The following is a 10,998-nucleotide window of genomic DNA, read 5'->3' as shown; positions in this document are numbered from 1 at the left end:
AAGGCAATTTTAGCTCTCCGTCAGCCACCCATTCCTTAACTAGAGCTTTCACTTCCTTGATTCCACATGGATAAGAAACATTCCCCTTTTCACCATTATATTGCTTTCTTTTCTGGCCTCTATGACCTCCTCCTTGTGAATTTCGGGTATCCGGGGCAGAGGCAGCAGCAACGATAGGTCCACGAGATGACTTGAAACTAGTCTTGTAACTGGCTTTAAATCCGGACTCCTGAGCCTGAGGAATGCTAATGTTCCGAGCTGCTTCTATTAATGCCGAGAAGGTGGGTAGCTTGTGGTTAACTAGAAACATTTTGTACCTGCTCAATGCCCCTTCTAGACAAATTTGAACCAGATAACTCTCCTCAACTGCTTCATGACAATCCACGGCCTTGTCCTGAAACCTTTTGACGTAGTCAAGGATGTCTTCACTTTCTTGTTGCTTCTCTTTACACAATGTAAGTGTGGTCACCTTCTCCGCCACTTGAAAGAACTTGGAGTGGAATTTGTTAACCATTTCCTCCCAACTTCGGACAGAGTTTGGGGCCAAATTAACATACCAACTATATGCTCGGTCGGTGAGGGACTTAGAGAATTCTCTCAGTCGGAGGACGTGGTTTGAACCATGAATACCTAGAGTCTCGATGAATCGCACAACATGTTCTCGGGCATTTCCTTGTTTGCCGTCGAACTTGATGAACTTCGGCACTGTATATCCCTCAGGGTATGGATAGCTCAGCATCTCAATGGGGTAAGGCGGCTTGACGTCTGGATCAGGCAAAGAGGGTAAGGTCCTCTTGCCCCGTTCGAGATCGAACATGGCCTGCACATCGGCGAGAGTGAGAAACTGTTGAGGGAGAGAGTTTGATGGTGGTATTCCCGGGACTTGGCTTATGTACCCGAAGACTGAGCTAGGGGCGTCTTGGCCATTCTGGTGCTGCGAATTCATCATTGGTGAGGACATTTGACGATACTGGCCATCAGCGCCTATAGACAAGCCAGTTGGTGATGGGATATTGAATTGAGGCCCGTAAAGTCCACCGTACGGCGCCGCTATACCGGGTTGTGCTTGCAGATTTGTTGTCGGCACCAAAGGAGGCCCGCTTGGTGCTTGGGTAACATTTACTGGTGGCGTGACAAGATTAGGTACGGGCAGAGCTCCCTTTTGCGCCATCACGCTCCTTATGTTTTCCTGGACACCAACAGTCGCCGGAGCACCATTCATTACACTAGAAACTCCCCTAGTCACCATTGGATCTTGGCTTGGCACGCCATGGAGCCCGGGCATGGGCAAACTGCCGCCGCCTACTGTGGTTTGAGCATGTGTTACTGTGGCCGTGTTGCCATGAGCCATAGGCTGATTGGGGCCTACTTCTTCTTGGATTTGATTTTGCGCTCCGGCGAGAATAACTCCACCACCAGTTTGATTCCCGTTTGGCGCCGGTGCAAAGTTAGAACTCATCACCAACATGGTGTGAGTGAGATTCTGAAGAGTGGTAAGAATCTCTTGCTGAGTATTCTGAAGTCCTTGAATGGCTTCAAGTAAAAGTGGTTGATCTGGAGTCATGGTTCTGTCATCACCACCATTAGAGGATCCTTGTTGGTGAACTTCATCTTCTCCCGCCATTCTTGTTGGAGTTGTGTGGATTCCAGATCTCGTTGAGACCATTAACCAATCCGCCTCCCCAGCAGAGTCGCCAAAATGTAGGAGAGGGTTCAAGAAAGGAGTTGGAAAATTCGAAGATCTTCAAAGATCCTTGAAGAACAACTTCGAATTCTCTAGAATATGATGAGAGGCTTAGATTCTTCAATAATCTCAACTTAGGAACACAACAACAAAGGAGATGATGGAGATAAGAGATTGGGTGAAGAAGAAGGCAAAATGGCTAGAGAATAGAATAATGGCAAGGCTCTCCCATTGATCTCCCACTTTCACTCTCAAGGTTGATAATGGAGAAGGGAAATTAGTTCTTTCCCAAGAGTTAAAATCTCCAAAATCCATCCCTTGTAAAGCTATGGGTGGGTGCTATTTATAGGCACCTCATGATGTAGGATGGAGCCCATGTGCAAGGCACATGGGGGATATTCTGTCTAACCACCTTGTCCGAGGAGGTGACCTCTCCGAGGAGGTGACTTCTCCGAGGATGAGAAAACCCCGAAGAGGAGATCACTCCCTCGGCGAACCCTTCTTCTTAGCCACACCTAACCAATGATCCCCAATCATCCCAGAGGGTCAGGGGTAGTCCCAGAGGACGTCCTGCCGCAAAATATTGCCGAGTCTCATGGACCTCCCGGGGTCGTGCCACCTCGACCCGAGTATAGGCTAGTTTAACCGAAGAGTGAATTTATCTCCACTCACCGTCCTCGGGATCGGGTCCTTTGTTCGAACTCCATTACGGCCATGGTTCTGGTGCGTAGATCCGGGAAAGCTCCGAGCCCGCAAGTGTTCTGGGACTCATTAACGGAGCGACTTCTAGATTGCGTCTGAATCCGTTCGAAGCCAAGTACTTCGGATCTCTAGATTCGTGGGTCCGAATCCTTTCGAGTCCGAGTGCCTCGGATCTCTAGGCTTGCTTAATACCCTTTCGAGTCCGGGCCCGAGTAAGTCTCTAGGTTCGTGGACTCGAACCCTTTCGAGGCTTACAGCGATTCAATCCGTTTGATGGCGATAAATCTGGGCCCACCGATTCTTGGACTTGCGATAAATTCGGGCCCACTAATCTTGGGCTATTGGGCCTAAATAATTTAGTGGGCTCAAATTAGCCCCTCTTACAAGAGCAAATTAGGGTTTGGGTGCTTGGAGCAAGCGCTCAGGCAATGTTCCACCCTAGTGCGGAATTCATTCCCATACAGAAATGTAATTTCATTTGATGGGTATTTTGGTAAACATCTTCCATTTATATTGCAGGCATTAGTGCCGTCGATAGTAATGAACCTCTATGTGGTGGGAATTAATCAGCTGTTTGATGTTGACATAGACAAGGTAATTGAACATTTTTCAGTAGGTTAAAAAACAATCAATATAATTGAATGATTTTAGAGCTCCAAATAAAATGATCTTTACATTCTTATCTTTTGCTTGCTTCTAAGCTTTCCATTGTGTTTTGATTAGGTGAACAAACCTATTCTCCCACTAGCTTCCGGAGAATTTTCAATGGAGTTTGGAATGGCAATGGTGTCCACATGTCTATTGATGGTTTGTATGTCGATCCCCTGGTAGATTTACTTAGTTGTGATCAAAACAAGTCCTGTTTCAATCAAGCTTTTTGAGACGTTTTGTTGCGCTTCCAAAACTCTTGGTTTTGTGTTTAAGTAACATGACCTTTCCCATAAGTATTCAAGATTGTCTTTCATAGATCAGATTTTCTAGTTTGCCTAACAGACTTTGAATCTAAGGCATTTAGGATGCAGAATATTTTGTAGCATTGTATGTATTGGTTGCATTCTTGAGGGACATATATACTATCTGGTTTTCTGAATCATTGATTGTTTGACTATCTTTTTAGAGTTTCGCAATGGGAATTATGTTTCAGTCCCCGCCATTGTTTTCTGCCCTACTTGTAAGTTTTCTACTGGGGAGTGCATACTCTGTCGAGGTAAATTCCATGCCTGACTCCATTTTTTTTCCTATTATTAGGCTTAAATATTAACAATAAAACTAATTACCAAACAATATGAATGATGAGACATCTGTTACAATTTAAGCATTAGTATTGAGCCCAACTTTCTCTGCTTCTTAGAGGGTGTGATGAATCCATAAAATCCAACAATTTTCGGGACAATGATTGTTGTTCACTCTTTCACATAGAAATAGGGGCATTTAACAGTAATTTTATCAAGTCTACATACTCATAATGCAATCTTGATACTAGTAAACATGGATAGGTCTGGTTGTGCCCCATCTTGCTGACATGTACATTCTTAATATTTTTCTGCTATTTAATTATACGTATTTAGACTTACTATTCAAATGTGCCGCATTGGCTACCACTTCCACAAACCTTCGAAGGATTTGGTAGCAAACCATACGTGGAAAAGGAATAAAAATGATATAAGAGAAAGGGCACATAAAAATCATGTGCCATCCCTCGAGTACTATGAAGTTGTTTCATATATCCATGTTGATAGAATAGAGACATAAATAGTATATATGTTTGCTTAATTTGTGTTTGTTGTAGCTTCCCTTGCTCAGATGGAAAAGAAATGCATTCCTTGCAGCAATATGCATCTTGATTGTGAGGGCAATCGTCGTTCAACTAGCCTTCTTCATACACATCCAGGTACTTTCGCAAATCCTCCATATTTGTAACTAAATCATTTCGCAACCAACACGCCATTATCAATCTTCTCTGTTTAGATTAACTAATACGATTAATAAAATCTTTATATAGAAATATGTGCTCAGTAGACCGGTGGTGTTTACAAAATCACTTGTACTTGCAACTGGTTTCATGTGCTTGTTCTGCACTATTATTGCACTATTCAAGGTAACTCTTAAGAGACTATTAATTATTCATTTCCAATTGTCATTGTCTCTGCTGCATACAACCAACCAGTCTAAATTAAAACTTCAATGCCAAAATGATCTCTCTAAAATGTTGTTTATACCAACGATGACTAATTTGAATTTGTATGGTTTGTTAACAGGACATACCTGATGTGGATGGCGATAGAGAATTTGGCATTCAATCATTCAGTGTCAGCCTAGGGCCAGAAAAAGTTAGCAAAACAAAATACTTTCATTTTTTAATTACCTTGCTCTGCTTTAATGGTTGCCAAGTAATGGGTGGAGAGGGAAAAATTGGAATCTTTCAACATTGATTCTGAACATTTGCTCTATCAAATCCACGGAAATAAGTTTTCATCAGTCTAAATTTTTTTCTTTCACCCATCTTTTTGAAAGAGCAGTTTGGCCAACACAAGGTTTTACGTTAGCATCTTTAGTGGCATGAGTTTTAGTCATGAAAATACTCTCTAAATGTGAGGATAATGTTACGTATATCTTGTCCCTCCCCCAACCCTGCTTTAACAGGAGCAATGGTAGACACGGAGGGGGCCATGCTTTTGAAAATTCCTCCAAAACCCTATTAATTTTTTAGGATTTATTACAAGAAATTTTACATGCCCCCTCCAAAAGGGCCATATAGTTTTTGGAACTTGAGACTTGGTTTGGTTTGGTTACAAAAGAATATTTTGGCCTAACTAGAAAAAATTAGACTCTTCCCCTTCAAAATTTCTAGGTCCACCACTAACTAGATACGAGTCATCCTTTTTTTTCACCAATCTTTTTGGCAACCAAAATAATGCATAGATATAACTTGAAAAGATAGCTAAATTTTTTTTTCCTCAAAAGCTTTTTTCTGTTTTGCAACGGTATTTTGGTTGTGCATTAGCATGCTATTAATAGCATATGGAGCTGCAATGGTGATTGGAGCTTCTTCTTCCTTCTTAACCACCAAGCTTGTCACTGTAAGTCATATATATTACTCAGACAAAGCACCATTCAAGTCATGCTCCTCTCTCTCTCTCTGTGTGTGTGTGTGTGTTACAACTCATGTCAATTCAATTTGGTGCAGGTATTAGGCCACTGTGCACTGGCTTCGTTTCTTTGGATCCAAGCTCGATCTGTTAATCTTACCAGCAAAACATCAATAACTTTGTTTTACATGTTCATAGGTAAGGCAAGTTAATTTTATCTTTATAACTGATCTGGTAAATGCTTTGATTGGAAAAATCAGTAATAAACATGAAATTGGAATACCTGTGGAATTGGAGATACTCAACCAAATTTACTCTCTCTCTCTCTCTCATGGATACATTTAATTGCAAATCCTAAACTATCTCAATTATAGATGAAATCTAGAACATCTATTCATGTGTGAATATCTTGAAAGTTAATGGCATTCTTCTATTTTTTTAATTTGATTTCATTCAAAATGTTTTAACAATTTTTTTGTTTTGCAGCTGTTCTATGCCGAGTATTTTCTTATTCCTTTTGTACGTTGAGGCAAGCGAGGGGACACCTAAAGTTGGTGTTGATGCTCTTTGGTTCCATCAAATTTGGTAAAAATAAGAATTTCTTATTTTGTGTTGTTTATTGTGGCTTTTTGTTCACTTTTGATAGACATCAATTTTTTTAGGTGTTTGTGTAAACATTTGCAATAACTTTCCACTTTTAATGGTGCAAGGTGAAAGCAATGATAATCACTTTTCAAAATTATTTTTATTCCTAGTTGTTTCCTTTGGATTTATTATTATTATTATTTTGAATTGGTTGACAATCAATAAAAATTGAGGAAAAAAATCATTTGGTGTTCTTGGTGGCCATGCCTTCATGTGGGCCCTTGCATTTAGGGACAGTCAAGTCAACCATGAAATGAGTCCATGAAATAGAGTATAAAAGGATATGGAAAATAATGGTACAAAAAAGAGTTATTTTCAATTATGTTTGTACAAATAAATATCTATAGACACTAAATTAAGATAGTTACTTCATTGTAAAAGTGGTAACTTGTTTTTGGCCTAAAGCAGCCCAAAGCCAATTAAATTATTTGACAGTAAAACAAAATAAGTAAATCCAAGCTATGCCTCTTGACACTCAATCAAACTAGCTAAGGGCTTCAAAAGTATTATGCTAATAGAGTTTTACTAAAAATTATTTAACAAAACTATAAATACAATAATCTTTTATGCCAAGGTTCTTTTTAGTTTCGTGCCATTTTTTATGATTTGATGAAAAATTAACTAAAAACCAAAAAAATTTGCTACCATTGTTTATTTATGTATGGAGCAATTTCTTACAAATTTTAGCCACCCTTACTGTTGACTTGGCACAATACTATAGGAGATTTTGATTATTTTTTTTTCCTCTTCATTTCTTTTCTTCAATGGCAAAAAATAAATTCAAACATGACAGATGTGAGACATTGGGTGTGTTTCATACTTGATGGATCTCACATATATGAGATTTACAAAGAAAAATTATTCATCGACTTAATTTTGCCCCTTTTCCCAATTGTGTGGAATTAAAAGAGGCCAAGGATAAGTGGAGAGGAGTGGATGACCACTTTATATGAGTGTTAACCACGTCATTAGGAGTGGAATTAAGAGAGAAAAATTAAAGAGATGTAGCATGGAATTGGGGTGCCTCCTATGTGGCTTTATAGGCTTATTTCAGAGTCCATTTTAATAATTCGAACCGTTCACATTTTAGAGTACATCGAATAGAACATATCTATAAAAAATTAAATTAATCGGGTATCGTTAACCATTTAATCCACTCACATTAGCATTCATTTTAATACTTTAAATCACAATATCATTTATTTTTGAAGATACAAATGTGATTGGATGAAAGGGTTAACCATATCTGATTAACTTAATTTTTTATAGGTATGTTCTACTTGATGTATTCTAAAATGTAACGATTCGAATTATTAAAACGGACACTAAAATAAGCCCATAGGGCCGCACAACAGTACCTATTGTGCTAGGGATCACCTCATTTGGAAATAAACTATATTAATATCTTTTTGACTTTTTTATAAAAAGATGTGTAGAGAAGTAGAGTGTGATGCAACAATTTATTGTCATTTTTTTACTTTTTAACTAAAATGTTTAGTCTGCAAATGAAAGATGAGAGAAAAATGAGTGCGAGACCTCTTCATAAGGGATGGCCACATCATTAGAGATGAAATTAGAAGGAAAAAAAAAATTAGTAGATGTAACACCACTCTTTGTAAAAATCTTTTAAGTTGATAACACAAATTGAAAAAGAAAAAGAAAAAAAAAGAAAGAAAGTAAATCAGTGTGTTTGGTTTGAGTTTTTTGAATTAAGTTTTTTGAAAACTTAGTTTTTTGATTTTGGTGTTTTTTTGTTTTTAGTGAATATTTTTAAAATTAAATTTTTTTTTTTTACTTTTTTAGATGTACCTTACTTAGATGTATCTAAAAAGTAAAAAAAAATTGTGAAAAAATATTTTAAAAAATTAATAAATACATAAAAATAAAAAAAATGTATTGAATTCGCATATTTTTTTTTATATTTTTGGTATTTAGTGAATTTTAAAAGGTTTTTTTCACAATTTTTTTACTTTTTAAATATATTTATGTTAGGTATGTCTGAAAATTTTTTAAAAAAAAATTGCTTAAAATATTAAAAAAATTCAGTAAAAACAAAAAAATACAAAAAATAAGAAAGTCAAATTTTTTAAAAAGTATTTTTGGAAAAATGGAATCAAGCTAGTTGAGGTGCGTTTGGTTTGATCCATAATACTAAATAGGGCCTAAGCCCAATTTCTATCAATCTCTGTCAAAGTCGGTCCACATTAGAATATGAATGCCCATTATGATCATCCGTCACCAACCAATCATATTTCACGGTCGCAATTTCTAGCTAACAGGCAAGTAAGTAATTTAACCTAAATCACTCTACTATAAATACCTTCCATTGCAGCGACTAGGGCTTCTCCGATTAGGGTTTCTAACTTCTCTGCTCCCAGCCGAAGCTCCTGATCGCAAAAATGGTGATCTCTCTCTCTCTCTCTCTCTCTATCTCTGTGTGTTTTCTCTGTACTCTCTCTCTCTCTCTAAAATTTGAGTTTGTTTTTATGGAACAGCCGTCGCACAAGACCTTCATGATCAAGAAGAAGCTAGCGAAGAAGATGAGGCAGAACAGGCCGATCCCTCACTGGATCCGCATGAGGACTGACAACACCATCAGGTCATCTCTCTTTCTCTCTCCCTCTCTCTCTCTATTCGTTGATTTTGTATTTGATTTCTAAATATATGCGTGTGTATGTATATGTCTTTCAGGTACAACGCGAAGCGCAGGCATTGGCGTCGTACCAAGCTTGGGTTCTGAGGTGCTATTGGAATCTTCTTTTTTAATATTTAAAGCTTGTTTTGATGATGGGATTTAGAGATTTTATTTAGTTGTTGCTTAAAGACAAGTGATACGAGCTTTATGTTTTGTATTTTGGGATTTTATTTGTAAGGAACTCATTAAGAGTCCTTAATCAGAGATTTTGTTGATGGTTTTTAAGCTTTTTGATTAATTTTGAATTATGGTTTTCGTTCATTTTCTTTGTGTTGTTTGATTAATGCTTGGAATGATGATAGGTCAAAAATAAAATTTATTCTTTGTTATATAGATTGGAATTGGAAATGAGTTGGGCATATTTTACACAAATGGGCATTTCATTTTGATCTCTAAACCCTTGAATTGTTTCAATTATTTTCTAGAACTTTACACATGATTTCAAAGTGTTACTTTCCTATAATTGTCATTGAACATTAGATTGAAAACACTGCCATCGTGATTACATCAACCTTATATTAGGTAGTGTGTATATACGACACATGATTTGGGTTTTGAGAAAAAATAAAAGAAAAACCTGTTCTGGGAACACATGAATTCAACATAAACAAACAAATTAAATTGAAGAGTTCAATGAATAGAGTCTATTGATTCTCTCATATTGCGAAGACAAGTTAATCTCTATCCATTGTGCTTCTAGTGTGAAGAGTTCAATGAATAGAGTCTATTGATTCTCTCGTATAGTTTAGGAATAAAACGGATACAAATTAAAGATTGGGCACCAGAATGAAATAACTAGTATACTTTAGAAACTGTATGTGTAAATTTACCCATGTATATTCATTTTCTTCATCTTGGTATGAAGATTATTCTTTTATACTTATCTTTTAGCTAATTTTTTTGACTTGGATTTGATTATTTGTATTGGCATCGTCTGTTGAGATGGGTTAGATAGTGATATGATGGTAGTTCAAGATGAATAATGTTTGAAAAGTGAAAGATGGTTCATATGGTTTGATTGATGCTCTTCTTTAGCTAGTTATTGGCATTTCAATCCATTTGAAAATCAGATCACAAAAAACATTTGGAAAGATGGCTTAAACTTGTTTTCTACGCAGCATGTGATGGTTGTTTTTTCAGAGGAATTCTGTTTTTGTAAATTCCATGGGAAATGGTGAGAAAACTTTCCAATTGTTTGTGAATTACTCTCTGGAATCCTGATTTGCTTGGAGTCCAATCACTGGACAATGTTTCTTATTTGTTTTGTTGGTGTTTACCTTATGTTTGGATCTTGGATTTATAGATTTGCAAAGGAAAAAGAAAAAAGAAATAAAGTGGGCAAAAATTGGCTTTTTAGGTTACCTTCTCTTTGGACTCAGTGTTGCTAATATAATTAAAGTTGTTATGTTTCTCTTGTGAAGCAAGAGCTGAATAACCTTGGTATTGGTTGTGACATTGAAATTCAGCATGCTATGCAGATAATGTGAGAGAAATCTTGACAAGAACTATATCTTTATCCATCTCTTGAGAACTAGTGTGATAGATTTGCACTACTTGCAACTAGTGTGTGATAACTGAAAGGAGTCGATTATTGTATGTCAATTTTTTTTTCCTTGGTTAATTGGTAGGAGAATATTATATTTTTTATTAATGTCTAGACAATTATGTCAAATTGGATAATTAACCATTTCTGAAAATATGACAATACATTCCCCACACTCAATACCGACTACCGTTGCATAATACAAGTTGTTCTTACATTTGACGAGAAGGGATATCCTTGAACTCTCAATTCAATTGAGAGTACTTGTCCAATTGATTGCATTTAAAAATCCTCTTAACTCACCAATATTATGCAATTGAAACTGGCTCAAGCAAAAGCACTGATATTTTATTGAGTAGTCTGCTTCCGTTTTGCACTTGGATTTCCGACAGGACCAGTTATGATATGAATAGTGATATTTCACCATTCTCAACAGTTCTCAAGAGTACATGTGTATGGCATAAAATGCTTTCAAATTGGATGAGTTCTGGCGGATGTTATGGCAAGATCATTGACATTATTGCCATTCAAAAAAAAAAAAAAAACAAGAAGTTGTATATATCTCTGAAATAGTTCTTTAGAACTACTACATAGGATTTTTATGTAACATGATAAGTCTCATTTTTTATTAAATATATGG

The 10,998-nt window shown here is 36.7% G+C and overlaps 1 protein-coding gene across 1 annotated transcript; it reads left to right on the top strand.

The window, feature by feature from the left end:
- The first annotated feature begins 2,902 nt into the window (after nt 1-2,902).
- Nucleotides 2,903-8,710, top strand: LOC114295325 (homogentisate geranylgeranyltransferase, chloroplastic). Its single transcript, XM_082901406.1, has 11 exons — nt 2,903-2,980; nt 3,110-3,193; nt 3,504-3,593; nt 4,176-4,277; nt 4,389-4,484; nt 4,645-4,715; nt 5,370-5,466; nt 5,574-5,673; nt 5,962-6,060; nt 8,453-8,522; nt 8,616-8,710. Exons 1-10 carry the CDS (start codon nt 2,927-2,929, stop codon nt 8,509-8,511), a joined length of 852 nt encoding a protein of 283 aa, XP_082757532.1. The 5' UTR covers nt 2,903-2,926; the 3' UTR covers nt 8,512-8,522; nt 8,616-8,710.
- Nucleotides 8,711-10,998: the final 2,288 nt, after the last annotated feature.

The sequence above is a fragment of the Camellia sinensis genome, chromosome 13 (genome assembly GCF_055761805.1).
Source record: "Camellia sinensis isolate YWXY chromosome 13, ASM5576180v1, whole genome shotgun sequence".
Classification (NCBI taxonomy): domain Eukaryota; kingdom Viridiplantae; phylum Streptophyta; class Magnoliopsida; order Ericales; family Theaceae; genus Camellia; species Camellia sinensis.
Note: the sequence above shows the minus strand (reverse complement) of the source record. Positions and strands in the feature narration are given on the sequence as shown.

What these genes read in the sequence shown, in the direction of transcription:
- LOC114295325 (XM_082901406.1), top strand. Translation starts at nt 2,927, where the DNA reads ATGAACCTCTATGTGGTGGGAATTAATCAGCTGTTTGATGTTGACATA. An exon ending in TTGATGTTGACATAGACAAG is followed by an intron (nt 2,981 to 3,109) that starts GTAATTGAACAT and finishes TGTTTTGATTAG; the next exon opens with GTGAACAAACCTATTCTCCC. An exon ending in CTATTATTGCACTATTCAAG is followed by an intron (nt 4,485 to 4,644) that starts GTAACTCTTAAG and finishes GTTTGTTAACAG; the next exon opens with GACATACCTGATGTGGATGG.